Below are 19,289 nucleotides of genomic sequence, written 5' to 3' on the forward strand. Positions count from 1 at the left end.
ATGATAAAGGTCACAGGCTTTAATGAGTCCAATGAGGAGGTCACAATAGCAAGAGGTCTCTTCCCCCCTGACAGCAATCATAACTCCCGACCTGCAGTTAGCATGCTAATCATCTAGTCTTTGATCCCCTCACCATTTCCCTTCTCCCTCCCCCATTCCTCTCCTCCCTACATGACCATAGCTCACTGTAAGTAACTAGCTCTCTGGGCTAATGATCCCGGACAATCATAATGGACAACAGCATCCGAGGCACCTTGACAACTGTCCCCACTGACGGATTAGGCAAATTAGGCACGTCTCACGTTCTCCTCCCTATTTTTCGTCTTGAGGCTCGGATGTTTTTAGACACCAAGAGGTGTGCGTGGGGCGGTTGAGCTGGTGGGAGGATTTTGGCGACACGCGGCCTCGTTCGGTGACACATGTTGCCCCTTTTCCCCAACAAAACACTCAACATCGATCGCTGCACGTCGTCATAGAAACAGGGCACGATGTGGTGCCTGAGTGTGCATTCCGAACGGAGCTGAGTGGAGAATTCTGGGCAGGGAATGAGAGAGGGAAGGAGGGGTACACACACACCCCAAACCAACGACGTGAGGAGAAAAAACAGCCCACAGAGGGGATGATGCAACAAGAGTGAAATCCTGCGGCCAAAACGCTTGGTGCATTAACGCAGCCCGGTAGAAAAACACCCCCCCGCCTCTGTCTTGCTCTCTCTCTCTCTGTCTCTCTCTCTTTCTATCTCTCTCTCTGTCTGTCTCTCTCTCTGTCTGTCTCTCTGTCTGTCTCTCTTTCCTTTTCCTTGTTGAAAGGCTACATTGGTTTCAGCGCCTCGCTGCCTGTCAGGAGGAACTTCCAATGCGGCAACCTGTAACACCTTCCCCGAGTGCCACAGGGTATTACATTTACGATACTGCAGTCCATTGACGATGTTCCCAGTTTCAGCTAGTTTTCAAAGCAGTCAGTATCCAGATTTGATGAATTCTTCATGAAAGAAGAGATTTTTTAAATATTTCATGAGGATTTCCATTGCTTCTCTAAGAAGAAGGGTCCCTATGTGGACCAACAGGTCTAGAACTACGCTACCAGGGGCTGTTTCCCAGACCCAGATCAAACTGCCAATCGACACTCTGTACAGTGTACCACTCGCTCCATCCACAATTAAGTTACAGCAGGTTAACTGTCCTCTCTTAACCCCCTAAAGTCAACGCTGCGCCTAAATTGAATTAGCATAATGAAACAATCCCCTTAATCTGTCTGTTTAAACTAGATATATCTGTTGTTTTTGCTTGGGCTGTTTCGCAATCCACCGCATCTGCCCGATGTTGTCCTTCCGTGTCTGTGGTGGAAGGTGGCAGAGCTACAGTGGTGTTTGTCAGATCAGGCGATCAGGAGACATCCCGAAAATCCCGGTCTTCTCGCGAAAACCGTCCTAATAGTTTGATCTGGAAACGAATATGGAAAGCGGAGACTCGACACGAACACGATGGAAGTGAATGAATGGAAGTGAATAAGGCATTTTTTTTGCCTTCTTATATCTCTCATACACTTCAAAACATACTTCATTTCGATTTGGTTTTTGGCTGTATGTTTTAGTAATGTTTACATATAGATGTTTGTGACATGTCTACTTTTATTGGCGACATTTGGGGATCATAGGGGATCTTGAAAGGCATATTTTTTTTTAGATAGGATTAATCACCCGTGATAATTTATCTACACCACCTGCCAGCCAGCCTGCCCAGTATCTAGGACAAAATAAGGTGAGTGCAGAAGCCCAACGGGAGCATCTCTGTCCGCCTTTCAATTGAATTGGTCAAAAAAACACCCGCAGATATCAATGTACCTATTCCTGGTGCTTCTCTCACTTTCAAAGGACTCCTAGGAAAACCCCAAAGCAGAGCTTCCGAAGGCAACTCTGACAAGAGAGGACATTTTCGTTGATCTTTAACAATACATGCAATTACTCTGTTACTACATATGCATTATACTGTTATTACACCAAAACATCTGATGATAAAGGACACATGCATTGTTGACACTTGACAGTCATACATGCTAGGAGCGTCTCATTGACCCAAGGTGAATTACGAGGGCGACTGTCTCTGGCAGTCACCTGGTTGGTAGTGTACTTCCATATCTCCACCCTCCCTCCCATGCTGCATTGCAAAAAAAGAGAGAAAGTGGCCCGTCTTTGTGCCGGCGTCCCTCTCAGCATGCACGGCGGCAGCTGGTGACTGTTATAAATGGCCTCTATTAGTACGGCCCAGTCGCAGAGGGGAGAGAAATAAAATCATTGGGAGAATATAGGCCTAGTGTTGTCACCTCTGTGCCCGTTCCCTTCCTTCCTCAGTCTCCTCTATCCACCCCCCCCCCCCTTTCAAGGGGCCGGCAATTTAAACACTAGATTGCTAGTGATACATGGGGTCATTATTGGGATGGTTATGGCAATTTTATTTATTTATTTGTTTATTTGTCAGGGAGCATGTACAACATGCCATTGCACCAGATTTAGCTCATTTTCATCTGTAGTCGCTGGGCAGAAAACAAACAACATGAATACATCAATACAATGCTACAATATAACAGACTATTAAAATCTCTCTCTATCTATCTATACTGAACAAAACATATAAATGCAACATGCATTCAATTGGGCCTAATCTGTGGATTTCACATGACTAGGAATACAAATATGCCTTGGTTGGTCACATATATATGTATATATATATATATATATATATATATATATATATATATATATATATATATATATATATGACATGACTGGTTTGCCTTTAGCCACTTTTTCAGGTTATGCCTTGAAACTAGCAAAGGTACTGCACTCTCTCACAATGATTGGCAGGGTGTTCATAATCCAGACGCTCTGACTGAAAAAGACGTCTGGTCAAATTTGGTGGACCTAAACTGAGTTGAGCAGACTCCTCTGGTTGAAGCTCTTGTTGTCCTGGTATTGTCCTTGCAATAGGTAACAAACTGCTTAAGAGGTGGTGGGGCAATGTCATGAGTGATCTTAAACAGCAGAGTGGTGTCGGCATAAGAAGCTCTTAAAGCTCAGGAGGTTGTATTTCTTAATGATATTGTAGTGGAGACAGCTGTTTGATTTTTTTTGTCCAGCACTTTCAGAGTTTCTTTATAGAGCTTTTAAAGTGGTTTCGTTGCTGTGATACTAGCTCGTGACCAGGTTGTGACACAGTATGAGAGAAGGGACAAAATCATTGAGTGCATGTACGACTTAGCAGCATCTGCTGACATTTGGCTCCTGAAAAATTAGACATTTACCAGGTTGCGTTCGACTGTTACATTTACTTCTTTTTTTTCTCCGTTTTTTTTAAGGACAGGTTAGAGTCACAATGGTATAGTAGAGTATGGGCAATGTAGGAGGCTGTGGGCAATGTAGGAGGCTGTCTATCTAACTATTATAACATGTCACTATAACATTAGTAATAGCATATTAATAGCATCTCTAGGTGGTGTTAGTTGTTAACACAGAGCTTTATTGGACAATCACACAAAATCACACTAATCTTTGTTAAAGGTATTTTCATATGTCCAAACCAGCCAAAATCATTTCATTTTAGAGTTTTTTCAATAACAATGGTTTGTCCATCAGGTCAAATAAAGGGCAGTGTTGTGAAACAGGGGAGAAACCCTTCACAGCAGGAAAATAAAGAGGAATAGAGCATATGGAAGGAGAAGTAGTAAAGGTGTGGATACTCAACTTTTGACTACTTTATTTATAAGAATCTTTGGGGGAGTCAATCATTTTAATCCCTTTTTTTTTGGGGGGAATAATTGACTTGTTAAAACCCCCCTAAGGTCGATGTCTGCGCCCCTGTGGAGATCTAATTTGCATAATTATAAAATCCCCATGAAAATGTGTCAGTTTAAGCTAGACATATCTTTTTTTTTTTTTGCATTGGATGCATCCGCCTATGTAACACTGAAAGGTGACAGAGCTACAGTAGAACTGTGTTAATCAGAGCATAAGACAACCTGAAAATCGGTCTTCACACAAAATCGCCTGTAGCATCTGAATGGTTTGGCCTACAAAACTATTATGACCCCTCTATGGAAATATGAGACTCTCACGAACACGATGATGTTCTCCGACCGCTGCAAGCATTTTGGGACTCGTCTGAAGTCGGTACAGCCAATCTGCCAACTTCTGTGTGTAGTGTCCGAACAGTTTGGGCTATACACTAATATACACGTACCTGTCAGCTGTTTTGCTCTAGGATGCCCACAGGCCTCACAAGACTCGTCTGAAGGTCGCCCGTTGACAGTCTAAAAAAATTTATGGAGTATATATGGACTCTTTAGAGACAAAAACAAGCGGTTAAATACATGTAAAAAAATTAATTAAAAAACTATCAAATGTGTCCCGATCTTCCTAAAATCTCTCAGATGTAGGATGGACACTTCAGAACAAACTTCCTTCATATGTTTTTTTTTGTGGACTATTTGTTGTTCAATGTGTTTGTATGGGCTAATAGCAGTAAGGACTGTCTGTTGTTCAATGTGTTTGTATGGGCTAATAGCAGTAAGGACTGTCTGTTGTTCAATGTGTTTGTATGGGCTAATAGCAGTAAGGACTGTCTGTTGTTCAATGTGTTTGTATGGGCTAATAGCAGTAAGGACTGTCTGTTGTTCAATGTGTTTGTATGGGCTAATAGCACTGTCTGTTGTCAATGTGTTTGTAGGACAGTAAGGACTGTCTGTTGTTCAATGTGTTTGTATGGGCTAATAGCAGTAAGGACTGTCTGTTGTTCAATGTGTTTGTATGGGCTAATAGCAGTAAAGACTGTCTGTTGTTCAATGTTGTTTGTATGGGCTAATAGCAGTAAGGACTGTCTGTTGTTCAATGTTGTTTGTTTGTACTGTCTGTTGTTCAATGTGTTTGTATGGGCTAATAGCAGTAAGGACTGTCTGTTGTTCAATGTGTTTGTATGGGCTAATAGCAGTAAGGACTGTCTGTTGTTCAATGTGTTTGTACGGGCTAATAGCAGTAAGGATAAATCATTTATTTAATAAAATAACGTTTTTCTTTTCTTTTGTTACTTCAAGGAGTCTTAGAATTCAAATTAAACTAGCAAAATTATCCTTGGTATGGCCTTCTTATAACAATTATATATAACTTAGTAGATCCCCCCCCCTCCCCTGGTGGCTTAGACAGGGCTTAGACTGTTTAGTGCCTGTTTAGACTAAATACATGTAATATATATATATATATATATGTTTCCTGATCTTTGTTATCTCTCAGACATAGAACAAACACTTCAGAAAAAACTTCCTTTTGTTTTTTGGGGGGGCACTATCTGTTGTTCCATGTAGTGAATCTGTTATTGGACTAATAGCAGTAAGGACAAAAATATTTTCTCATCAAATATATTTTTTATATCAAACAATTCCATATAGCTTAGTAGTACAAACTCAAAACCCCAACAAAGCAATAATCAATAACAATGTATTACTAGAAAAAAGCACCCGAGAAATAAGAATATGAAATACTTTATTGTATAAATAAGTAAAGTACTATACACAGGAAATGTAAAACGTCCGTTCCAATACCATATTTACATGTGCAAGGATACTGGAGCGATGGAGGTAGATATGTATAGGGGTAAGGGGAGACTAGGCAACAGTGGTGTAAAGTACTTAAGTAAAAATACTTTAAAGTAGTACTTAAGTAGTTATTTTAGGTATCTGTACTTTACTTTACCATTTATATTTTTGACAACTTTTACTTCACTACATTCCTGAAGAAAATAATTTACTCCTTACATTTTCCCTGACACCCAAAAGTACTCGTTACATTTTGAATCCTTAGCAGGACAGGACAATGGTACAATTCATCTACTTATCAAGAGAACATCCCTGGTCATCCCTACTGCCTCTGATCTGGAAGACTCGCTAAACACAAATGCTTTGTTTGTAAAGGATGTCTCAGTGTTGGAGTGTGCCCCTGGCTATCCATAAGTACATTTAAAAAACAGGAAACGGGTGCTGTCTGGTTTGCTTAATATAAGAATTCTTACTGGGTGACTTTCACTTTTAGTTGAGTCATTTTCTTTTACAGGTATCTTTACTTTTACTCAAGTATGACAATTGGGTACTTTTTCCACCACTGCTAGGCAACAGGATATAAGATAAACAAAATAGCAGCAGCTTGCATGTGAGTGTGGGTGTGTAGGGTCCGTATAAACATATGTGCATATTATGTGTGAGTGTTTGTCTGTGTTGGAGTGACAGTGTGTGTGAATGTGTAGGGCCCTGTGAGTGTGCATAGAGACAATGTAAAATACTGTGCATAGAGACAATGTAAAATACTGTGCATAGAGACAATGTAAAATACTGTGCATAGAGACAATGTAAAATACTGTGCATAGAGACAATGTAAAATACTGTGCATAGAGACAATGTAAAATACTGTGCATAGAGACAATGTAAAATACTGAAATAAAAGGTCAATAAAGATACAAGGGGAAACTCTGTCCATGTAGGTATTTTCTTAGCTATTTATCAGTCGTATTGCTTGGGGATAGAAGCTGTCCAAGAGCCTGTTGGTGTCAGACTTGATGAACTGGTACCTCTTGCCATGCAGCAGCATAGAAAATAGTCTATGGTTTGGGTGGTTGGTGTATTTGACGATTTTCCAGGCCTTCTTTTGACACCGCCTGATATAGAGGTCCTGGATAGCAGGGAGCTCGGCCCCAGTGATGTACTGGGCTGTCTGCACAACTCTCTGTAGCGCCATGCGATTGAGGGCGGTGCTATTGCCATACGAAGCAGTGATGCTTCAATGGTGCAGCTGTAGGATCATTTCAGGATTTGAGGGCCCATGCCAAACTTTTTCAACCTCCTGAAGGTGAAGAGGCGACTGTCGCACCTTCTTCACGACTGTGCGTGTGTGTCTGGACCATTTGAAGTCTTTAGTGAACTTGAAGCTGTATACCTGCTCCACTGCCGCCCCATCGATGCTCACCTCCCCGTTTCCTGTAGTCCACGATCAGCTCCTTGGTCTTGATGACGTGGAGGGAGAGGTTGCTGCTCCAGCACCACACTGCCAAGTCACTGAACTCCTCCCTGTAGGCTGACTCATCATCGCCGGTGATCAGGCCTACCATCGTCGTGTCGTCAGCGAACTTGATAGACACTCACTTAGTGAAGACTACAGGACTGAATTCCAGCAAATTCAACAACCATGTTTCTGTCACTATAGAATACACTAATGGGTGGTAACTACAAAACAATCAAAGGGCATGGCACACTGGGAAATACACAAGTTGAATTATATTCAATCAACGTAAAATTGAAAGTTGAGCGAACATAGAATTCAACTTAAGAATGTATGTTGGTTCAGTTAATATGCTCAAAAAATGGGCACACTATAAATCGTATTGAAGCTGGATGTCTTGATATTTTAAGTTTAACCAACTTCAATGCTATTTTGTTGAGCAAACTAGAAATTGTATTTGCAGCTGGTTGCCTTGATTTTTTTTTAGTTGAGTCAACACATTTCTTTCTGACAGTGTGGCAAAAGGCTGCACATATTCTCAAACCCTAGTGTTGTTCACTTTTCTTGCAGTTTTAATACCAATAAAAAGCCAAGAACATTCTTCAACCCTAAAGTTGTTTATAGATCATATTGTCCTTGTTTGATATACATCTATTGGACTACATTTTGTACCACAATTGGAAAACGTTGCCATTCACACGTTTTGCCAGCTTGTGGATGTATCCAAAATAGGATGAAAACAATGACATGTTGTTAATCATGCTATGACACCGACTGTATAGGGGGTAGTCAAAATGCAAACCGCTACCTCTGTCAAGACAATGGTTACTTGACATGAGGTCATGACTGGACATGACACCTTACGGCAGGTTTTATAACACCTTCATATCTATGACACTGTCAAATATTATAAGCAGTCTAATAACATATTATAAAGGCTTATAACAAGTAACACACATTATACCTGTTAGCTGTAAGTAAAAGGTTACCAAAATATTCTTTACTCAAGTTAACACATTCAGACATAACCTGACAGCAACTTCAAAGTAACAAACCCCCAACATTCGACAAAACATCCTGTTTGCGGGCGGTGTAGGGATATTGGTCTGGCCGGGAGAAGGAGTGTGTATATATAACGTCTTGGCCAACCAGCTAGCCAGTGAGAGGGCTAGCACCTCCAGCTAGTTAAAATATGAGAGCGGTGCTGCGGAGGGGGGCTCACTAATGAAGGGGGGCTGCCTGTGAGGCCAGGCCATATATCGCTGTGAGGAGACAATTCCTAGAATCACCCGGCGTGGCCGCCCATAGTTCACGGGCCACGCATGATTAACCGTTAGACAGGGAATCGCTACTACAGCTGGGCTATTAATAAAATATATACCATCCTCCCTTCCTCTCTCTCCTCCTTCTCCTCTTCACCCTTCACACTCTTCTCTTTGGTTCCCCCTTCCCCGGCAATCTCCTCCTCCCTCCTTCCTGCTTTATTTGTATTTCATCATCATGCAAAATGCCACGTTGTTAACAGAGGATCGGGGGTGGTCGGGGATTGGGGGATACTACCAGGATTGGAAAGCTGAAACACTAGCTCTGTTTGTACTTTAACATCCCCATGTGAAGTGAGCCTATAGAGTCTGAAAATGCCCTCCAGGTGTTCCAGATCAATTGAACCCTTCAATCGAAGAACTATATATGTGCTTTTTTCATTTTCAGATGATTACTGATTACTGATTTTGTTCACTGTAATGTCCAGTAATGTCCAGAATTGTCAACCCACATGGAATGTATTGTTCATGTTATCTATTGATAGTTTTTTTGTAATATCAATACTCTGGATCAACAACTTGATCATTACCATAATACGAAAGGGTTGACAAGCTCTCAAAGGGTATAGCATATCAATAGGTAGGATACGATCTCACACTTGCACACGCGAGCGAGCGCCCGCACGCGTGACTAACACACGCACAGTCCTTCAGTTCTCTCTCTATGTATAAGCTGGTTGTTCAAACACCTGTCTCCAGAAACACAAAACATCTCCATCCATGATGCCAGGCACTAGACTAGAGCATAACATCAATGACATATGGTAGGTAGGCGGGTGGACCACATATAATTGATTTAGGTAGGGAATACTGTAGAACGCATTATGTAAAATCTCAAATATTGGTCACATTTGCTCAGAAAATCTTACAGAAGCCCGCGCGCACACGCACGAGCTCGCACGCACGCGCGCGCACACACACATGCAATTCCCCTCCCTCCCTCTTTCCTATTGCAGGAAACTTGCCATCACGCGCAACAGAGTGCAAGGTGCCGTGGGCAATAAGCCACGGGCTCCACGGGTATATTCGAGAAATGTTTTAACATCGAAGCAGGGTGATTCTGCACTTGTGAATGAATGCACAATGACTATATGTGTGACTCGTTACTCTTAACAAGTAGCATACACTTCGAAAGATACAAGAGAACGGCACTTTAAAAAAAAATATTGTTACATAATATTAGCTGTCGTGATTCGTGCCAGCGCTGTATGCCTGGATAACTCAGAACATTAATACATGGATATGTTAGTTGAAATGTCTCAATTATCATGACGGAATCCAGACTATAGCAATGGACTATTCCTTTCCGATAACATGAAACCTGTCGAGAGTATACTAAAATAGTAAATGACACAAAAAGACTACTATAAAAATACCAACTATTACTATGCAACAACCACACGTGTCCAATACGTGTCAGTCCTGTCTCCCGAACCAGGGGGAACAAGACTGCAAGCCATGGACAGACATTCGTGACAGGCAACGGCGACGGGAGCCGAGGAGAAAAGAGAATGGGAATCCCGCTCTCTCTTTGACCGAGTAGTAGGCTCAACCCACCTTTGTGCATGCCCGTAAAGCGGTCCTTGAGCACGGTGAGCTCGTAGATCTTGCCGAACTCCTCAAAGAGCGGTCGGAGGTCCTTCTCGTCCAGGTTGCGTGGTATCTGCCCGATGAACAGTTTGATAGCGTCGTGGTCCTTCATAGGGATGGTGCCCCCGCAGCCCGCTGGACTGTGGCTTAATCCGTTCACCAGCCCGTTTGTGCCATCCACCTGTCCGTTCGTTAAAGTTGCCATCTTCGGACCGGCAATGAGTTGTGGTAACAGCGGCGGCAGCAGCAGCGCAATCTTGGTGGCCTTGTGTAAGAAGCTTCCGAAGTATTGGTCAAAAATGTTATTCAAAAAAGCCTTGCTGGTCCTACTTCTAGTCCTACCAAGGCAAATATGTACATGGATAAGTATACATATGTATCATTGGGCTAAAACGAATATCAAAGACATGGAGCTGTCTGCTGGTCCCGGCGGAGGCGTGATTCCTTGTATTTATGTCCTAGTTAATAATTCATTCATTCATTTAGTAAAATAGATGAGAGGAATAGAGAGAGAGAGAGACCAAGAGCTTTCGCTTTCTATTTACACCTTTCGTTCCCCTAGTCCCTGCTTCTGGGTTCCCTTTTATTTTTTGCATTGAAAAGTCGGTATGGGTGTTCTCGGTTTAAACGAACGGGGCCAGCTCAAGAGCTGCAAGGACTGCGGGGAGGTATGGAAGAAGGGGAACCACTATAACTCGATGTTTTTGTTACACAGCCTTTTCTCTACCCCTTCCCGTTGGTACGTTCCACCAAGAGAAAGGGGGTTTATAAATAAAGAAAAGAGTGAATTTGTACGGTTCTTTGTGCAATAGTCAACCAAGTGTAAATCACGCCACGTTTGCAGGGAAATAATAGGCATAATAATAATAACAATAATAATAATAATAGTATGCTATTATATATATATATATATACATCTAGTAAAAAGCATGAGCTGACGCACACCCCAATTATTTTGAAGAGGTGTTGACTAACGAGAGTCGTACACTCTCTCTCACTCTCTCGCTCTCTCTATCTCTTTCTCTCTCATATATATACAGTATCTACCATATGTTCCTTTCAAAATATACCCCAATAGGCAACCAACACCGATTGATTGAAAACCATTTTGATTTGGAATGAAAGGCCATTAAAGTGGTGTAGAACCATTCGAAGATTATTCACCTAAATACCGATAACAGGCGCTTGAACGCTTGAATAGCGGGTAGGTGGACAGTGCCTGGTGCTGAAATCTTCGAGCCGATTTAAAAGGCAACATCGGTGGCTAAAATATGTTTCAGGGAATGTTAGGATGTGTCAGTCGAAGAAATGTCGCACAGTATATCCTATAGCTCGAGGAGGAATCTATTCTGTTCAGATTCTGATGTAGATCTATTTGAACAGAAGGAAGTCTGGGAGCACCGCCGAGCAGGATAGACGGGCACATCGGAAGGGGCAGCAAAGAGAGAGGGAAGGCTACAACATTCGAAACAGCTCCAGGATCCACTTACATGTGCCAATCTGATGCCATCGACTAAGTTCAATGCTGGGATATATCCTGACAAACAAACACACACACACACACACACACACACACACACACACACACACACACACACACACACACACACACACACACACACACATACAGTGCATTCGAAAAGTATTCAGACCCCTTGACCTTTTCTACATTTTGTTACATTAAAGCCGTATTCTAAAATGGATGAAATAGTCCCCCCATCAATCTACTCACAATATTTCACAATGAAAAAGCAATAACAGGTTTATTTAAATAATTATTTGCAAATGTATACATATATAAAAAATACGTATTTACGTAAGGTTTCAGACTCTTTAATTAGTACTTTGTTGAAGCCCCTTTGACAGCGATTAGAGCCTCGATTCTTCTTGGGTGTGACGCTGTAAACTTGGCACAACTGTATTTGGGAAGTTTCTCCCATTCTTCTCTGCAGATAATCTCAAGCTTGTCTGGTAGGATGGGGAGCATCGCCGCACAGCTATTTACTGGTCTTTCCAGAGTTGTTCGATCGAGTTAAAATCCGGGCTCTGGCTGGACCACTCAAGGACATTCAGAGACTTGTCTCAAAGCCACTCCTGCATTGTCTTGGCTGTGTGCTTAGGATCGTGGTCCTATTGAAAGGCAAACCTTCACCCCCGTCTAAGGTCCTGAGTGCTCTGGAGCAGGTTTTCATCAAGGGGCTCTCTGTACTTTGCTCCGTTCATCTTTCCCTCGATCCTGACTAGTCTCCCAGTCCCTGCCACTGAAAAACATCCCACAGCATGATGCTGCCACCACCATGCTTCATCACAGGAATGGTGCCAGATTTCCTCCAGATGTGACACTTGGCATTCAGGCCAAATAGTTCAATCTTGGTTTCATCAGACCAGAGAATCTATTTTCTCATGGTCTGAGAGTCCTTTAGGTGCCTTTTGGGAAACTCCAAGCGGACGGTCATGTGCCTTTTTACTGAGAAGTGGCTTCCGTCTAGCCACTCTACCATAAAGGCCTGATTGGTGGAGTGCTGCATAGATGGTTAACCTTCTGGAAGGTTCTCGAATCTCCACAGAGGAACCCTGGAGCTCTGTCAGAAATATCATTGGGTTCTTGGTCCCCTTTCTGACCAAGTCCCTTCTCCCCCGATTTCTCAGTTTGGCTGGCCTGCCAGCTCTAGGAAGACACTTGGTGGTTCCAAACTTCTTTCACATAAGAATGATGAAGGACACTGTGTTCTTGGGGACCTTGAATGCTGCAGACATTTTTTGGTACCCATCCCCAGATCTGTGCCTCGACATATCCTGTCTTGGAGCTCTATGGACAATTCCTTTGACGTCATGGCTTGGTTTTGCTCTGACATGTACTGTCAAGTGTGGGACCTTATATAGACAGGTATGTGCCTTTCCAAATCATGTCCAATCAATTGAATTTACCACAGGTGGCCTCCAAACAAGTTGTAGAAACATCTCAAGGATGAAAAATGGAAACAGGATGCACCTGAGCTACATTTTGAGTCTCATAGCAAAGGGTCTGAATACTTACAGTACCAGTCAAAAGTTTGGACACACCTACTCATTCAAGGGTTTTTCTTCATTTGTATTATTTTCTACATTGCAGAATAACAGTGAGACATCAAAACTATGATATCCCACATATGCTGAGCACTTGTTGGCTGCTTTTCCTTCACTCTGCGGTCCAACTCATCCCAAACCATCTCAATTTGTTTGAGGTCGGGTGATTGTGGAGGTCAGGTAGTGCAGCACTCCATCTCTGATGCAGCACTCCATCACTCTCCTTCTTGGTCAAATAGCTCTTACACAGCCTGAAGGTGTGTTGGGTCATTGTCCTGTTGAAAAACAAATGATAGTCTCACTAAGCCAAACCAGATGGGATGGCGTATCACACCAGATTTCCACAGGTCTAATGTCCATTGCTCATGTATCTTGGTCCAAGCAAGTCTTTTCTTCTTATTGGTGTCCTTTAGTAGTGGTTCTTTGTAGCAATTTGACCATGAAGGCCTGATTCACACAGTCTCCTCTGAACAGTTGATGTTGAGATGTGTCTGATTCTTGAACTCTGTGAAGCATTTATTTGGGCTGCAATTTGAGGTACAGTTAACTCCAATTTTATCCTCTGCAGCAGAGGTGACTCTGGCTCTTCCTTTCCTGTGGCGGTCCTCATGAGAGCCAGTTTCATAATAGCGCTTGATGGTTTTTACGACTGCACCTGAAGAAACGTTCAAAGTTCTTGGATGTCATAAGGTGAAAGCACCAATTTGTAAGTCGCTCTGGATAAGAGCGTCTGCTAAATGACTTAAATGTAAATGTTCTTGAATCGTTCCGGATTGACTGACCTTGATGCCTTAAGGTAATGATGGACTGTCAATTCTCTTTGCTTATTTGAGCTGTTTTTGCCATAATATGGACTTGGTCTTTTACTAAATAGGGCTATCTTCTGTATACCAGCCCTACCTTGTCACAACACAAATGATTGGCTCAAATGCAATAAGAATGAAATAAATTCCACAAATGAACTTTTTAACAAGGTACATATGTTAATTGAATTGCATTCCAGGTGATTACCTGCTAGCTGGTTGAGAGAATTCCAAGAGTGTGCGAAGCTATCATCAAGGCAAAGGGTGGCTACATTTGAAGAATCTCAAATATAACATATATTTTGATTTGCTTAACACTTTTTTGGTTACTACATGATTCTATATGTGTTATTCCATAGATTTGATGTCTTCACTATTATTCTACAAAGTAGAAAACAGTAAAAATAAAGAAAAACCCTGGAATGAATAGGTGTGGCCAAACTTTTGATTGGTACTGTATGTAAATAAGGTATTTCTGTTTTTTATTTATTTTAATTTTATTTTTATTCATCTGCAAACATTTCTAAAAACCTGTTTTTGCTTTGTTATTATGGGGTATTGCGTGTAGATTGATGAGGAACCTTTTTAACGTAACAAAACGTGGAGAAAGGGAAGGGGTCTGAATCATTTCCGAATGGACCCCCCTAAAATGAACCCCCCTAAATGTAATGATAACCGTGTCCGTTGTATACTATTAGTAATCAAGAAATTGACTGAGGAATTGACGGATTTGAAGTAGGCTATATGATGTGCACCTACATTTCGTGTTCAGATCTCGAGTAGAGTTAGTCAGTTAATTGATGGTGATGATGACGGCTGTGGCTGGACTTATAGTCTGACCTCGCTTTTTTAAATCTGCAGGCAAAGACATGTTAGCATGTTGTTAATTAAACTCTGAAGTAATTAGGCCTAATTCAAGATCAACCACCCACTTCATTTTGTCCCCTTATACCCTGAAAAACTTCCAAATGAGAACTGAACTAAGCAAAGCCCAGGTGCATTTCACGCTGACAGTGCAACTGTTGCACGTGAGCAGCCAGCCCACGCACAAACACATCATGCACACACACTGCTGCATTTTCATGTGACACACAGTTGTCAAACTGCAAACACCTGCTTATGAAGACTGTGGGAGGTTCCTCCCACACATCTCTATTGTGCGTTTGATCAGTGAGGTGAGAAGAGAAAACTAATGTTGTTAAATGGCAACACAGGACCACATTTAGGCAGAAACAGCAACACTAACAAACAGAAAACCATCAGGTGGACATACTGTAGGCATGTCTGTTTATGGTTGCCTCTATGGGCTTTGGTCAAAAGTAGTGCCATTAGGGACGCTATGTGAATAGACTACTCTAACCTTGTTCTAATACTTTTTAAGCATCCTTCCTCTCCTTCATGTATTCACTGATCTACATGTGGCTTTTCAAATAAACGGGGTTTTCAGCCTGATGCTTTCACCGTTTAAGCCCGGTCAGAGGAACTTAGTAAGAGCTTTTGAGAATTGCTCATGCAGTTGTGCAGCTGTCTGTGAGAGAGTCACACCATTCTTTAGATTCCAAGTTCCAGTCCCCATCTTAGTTACAAAAGATTGTGCTCTCCTACTCACTGTAAACTAGCGTTATGTAGCTGCTGTCCATAGTGCTGAACGCTGACTCAGCCAGGCCCATACCCCCAGTGCGGTGTCGCTGTCGATCGCACCGAAACAGGTGGCAAAGCCCATTGTGTCCGTTGTAGGAGTCGGCTGGATGTCCTTGGTACAAAAATAGTTAAGTCTTTCAGGTCTAAACACGGGCATGTGCTACACAGTAGACAACGTTAGTACAATAAAAGGTGAGTGTTCCCACCTCTCTTTGTGGTTCAATGTCCTCAAATGAAAAAGCCGACATAGTTCAGTGACTTGGCCTAATAGGTCTATGTGTATACATGCAGTAGGTCTACGTCTGTGACATCCAATGGGTTTGTGTCGCCCGATTTGTTTTCATTATGTGGCTATCGTGCATGGACCCTCCACCTAAACGTTAGCCAACCATTAAATAACAAAGGCGACACAGGCAGTTCCTCTCGTACTTCCCGCGCTTTCGCCCCTGCTCTAATGGCCCATTAATATAATCTCACACTCACGGCAGGCATGGCCGGGGCCCGGCGGAGGGAGGGAGCGAGTTGGCTTTCTTTGGCGTGACACCACGGTCTGTTCTCCAAGCGTCCCCCGGGACGACACTCCATTCACGGCGGCAGCGGCCCTCCCTGCCTCGCGCTCATACACGCCTGACTTGCCTTCAGCAATATTTTTTTAATACAAGGGCGAATTGGGAGAGCACAAATCATTGTAATTATGTTCAGTGGTGTAGTTTCGCGATGATTATAGAAGGTATGGTGCCATTTTGTCCCTCGACGGTCTTCCTCTCCTCACACACCTAGGCCTACTTGCACGGCTGCTCTGACATTTTTTCAATGCACCGCGTGTCGTCCTGAGTGAAACGCTTCCACTGAGCGAACCCATCGGACTGATAATAATAACACTCAATTAACCAGCAATTTATGGAACAATGTGTCTTTGCCCTCACATGATTGTAGTTATTTCAATCCGTTAGGGGACAGTCAAATATGACAATATGGCCCTGGCAATTCCACTGATGGTCAATTCAAAATGCAAACGACTTGCTGAGAAAATCTCAATCCACCACAGGAGCTTTCAAATGGGTTAAGTTAGACTGATTTGCCATTGCTCCCACACAGGCCTTGAAACAAACAAACCCACAAAACATACATTCTTGCGTGCCTAAATTGCCTGTCTTAAGTATATTGTATAAGCTTACATAACTGCATGAAGTGGATTTAGTCTACTGTAGCATATAGCCAAATAGTAGGCTACATAAACCTGAGGACTTTGATAATCAACACATTTGTTTTACAGCTGTTAGTGATTCACATGACATCCTTTACATTTCAAGTTCCATATCCTCTCCTTTCTTTCATTTACAAAGGATTGTGCAGTTCCACTTAATTCAAGCTAGAGTAGTGCAGCTGCTGTCCATGGAGCTGAAGGCAGACTCATTTAGGCCTATGTGTGCAGTGAGGTCGCTGTCCAGGGTACTGAAAGACTGCAACGACCACTGTGTCCATTTTATGAGTCGCTGGCCTTGGTTAAGACTAGTATTGAGACCCATAATGTGACAAATCAGCAACTAGTTACAATACATATTGAACTCAATCCACAATGTCCACCATATGTCGACATGAACCATTTATCGACAAGAGTATGTATCCTTTTTCAAGATGCACTATCTCTGTGTATCAAAACCTCATTCAATCATCCAACCGCTGGTCTTTTAACGCTCTAATCAAGTTGCAGGAGAAGATTGACTTTTTTACCCTTGGAAGATTGCTTCCTGTCTGCTTGGGGCTTCCAATTCCGTCCCAGCACTGAAACGGGTTGAGGAAAGGCAAATAAACTAAAGGTAAATGAAATCCTTTCCATGCAATTTACAACACAAATAGATTGATAATCTGCATGGGTTAGTCATAAAGAGGATCTGCGTTTAGATATTACCTATTCTGCATAGTAATGTCTTTTCTCACCTCACCTTCGTCCGGGACAAAGTTCTAAATCTTCCAGAGCCTTGAGTCAGTCAGGCTGTATATCACTTCTCTGTAATTTAGGGGGACGAGTGGAGAGGAAAAAGGAAAGGGTGCAGGCATGACTAAACACTCTGAAAGTTTGAAGGGATGAGGTAGGAATGTCCTCTTGAACTTTTAGGTTATTGCAAAATATTTTGGGGGTAAGAGGGGGAATGTGCTGTTAAATAACACAATAAACATAAGGAGACAAAGAAACTTCTGCAAATAAACAAATATTAATGTAATAATTGGAGGTCTTTGTTTCCTAAGGGGGTCTCTTTGTTTTGGGGAGTAGAGTGAAAAACACACACAGATATTGGGAAAGGGTTGTATAGCCAATGCTGAGGCAACAGTTGGCCGACATCTTCATCCTCAGCGCAAAACATAAACAGAGCTTTAGACCAGGTTTTCCCAACCTCGGGCCGAATTTAGTTATACTGCCACCCCAAGTTTTCAGAGCCAAATGTATTATTTATTTTTTATTGTTGGACATAAAGTACTGTAAAAACACCAGGAAATGAGCTCCAAGTGATTTTAATTTAGGAATGTTCCCAAGTATTCCCATGCATAATAGAGAGATGCGTGATCGTACACAAATGTAAACAAGGTTTGAAATGATTAAACAGTCAAACATCATATCTGTTCGGGCTTCTTGCAGTCAATTTGCAGTCTACAAATGATTTGTAATTATCAACTGGGTGGTTTAAGCCCTGAATACTGATTGGCTGACAGCCGTGGTATATCAGAACGTATACAACAGGTATGACACCTTTATTTTTACTCCTCTAATTACTGTACTTTGATAACCAGTTTATAATACTAATAAGGCACCTTGTGGCTTTGCGTTATATGGCCAGTATCCAAGAACTCCGCTTTGCGTCGTGTATCAGAACAGCCCTTAGCCATGGTATAACGGCCATATACCACACCCCCTCCGGCCTTATTGCTTAATCATGTTCTGTGGCCCCCCCAAGTATCCGGCTGAATCTAGTTGATGATCCCTGCTTTAGACCTTCACTGGGTTGCCCAATTTGACAGTAACTTACAGGCAGCAAAGAAGTTACTGTATTTCATATTGCAGTACACCTACTGTAATGTTAATACACTATCAGAGAAAGTAGAATTGGCTGTAGTGATGCCTCTCACACTGAGATGCAGTGCGTTAGACCGCTGAGCCACTCGGGATAGTGAATGAATGAAATTCATTGAGGGGAGAGTGGGGTTTGTATTTCACAGTAGTTTACGGTAAATACATGGGAATGGCGCAAACAGGTTGGCTGTTAGTTAATGTGTTTACACATTTCGGCATATCAACAAATATTTTGTATTCTGCATCACATGCACTTCTGGAGGCCCTAAAGGGGCAATCCACAGTTAAAACAATAACAAAGCAGGCACCCAGCCTTTGTTTTGGTAAAAGAAAAAGCTGAGGGATGGGCCTGGAGAAATCTAACCACTCTCAAATTGATGGTCAGAGCTATGGATGCAAGGATTGACCAACCAAGGTATAATAATGTATGTTTTTAGCATTTTTTAGGCTATACAGCATTTGTTTACATTTACAATGTTTACAAACATTGGAGTTAAACCAGCTTATATTTTGGGTTCTGATGGGGTACACAGTTGAACTAAGCTCATGAGGCATCAATGTGAAAATATGATTCATTTATGAATAAAAAAAATTGCATAGCAACTGCAGATTGGCCCTTTTAACAAAGGCTTCCAAACTGGCAACGACTACAGGGCAAAACAAACCGAAAGGACATGGAATAACATATATGTTTAATGACTTGCTGCCACTCCAATCTGTCCCCTATACATTTTACATTAATGGGGAACTATTACCACATA

General features: G+C 42.1%; 1 protein-coding gene across 11 annotated transcripts in view; it reads right to left on the reverse strand.

The window, feature by feature from the left end:
* Nucleotides 1-10,522, reverse strand: part of celf4 (CUGBP, Elav-like family member 4) — a 122,993-nt gene extending 112,471 nt beyond the window's left edge. For all 11 annotated transcript variants that reach the window (XM_065001765.1, XM_065001764.1, XM_065001763.1 and 8 more), the window contains exon 1: nucleotides 9,916-10,522. In XM_065001765.1, coding sequence (XP_064857837.1) covers nucleotides 9,916-10,153 — 238 coding nt within the window. In that variant the 5' untranslated portion in view covers nucleotides 10,154-10,522. The remainder of the gene's footprint in view (nucleotides 1-9,915) is intronic.
* Between the last annotated feature and the right edge of the window lie 8,767 nt (nucleotides 10,523-19,289).

The sequence above is a fragment of the Oncorhynchus nerka genome, linkage group LG15 (assembly GCF_034236695.1).
Source record: "Oncorhynchus nerka isolate Pitt River linkage group LG15, Oner_Uvic_2.0, whole genome shotgun sequence".
Taxonomy (NCBI): Eukaryota; Metazoa; Chordata; class Actinopteri; order Salmoniformes; family Salmonidae; genus Oncorhynchus; species Oncorhynchus nerka.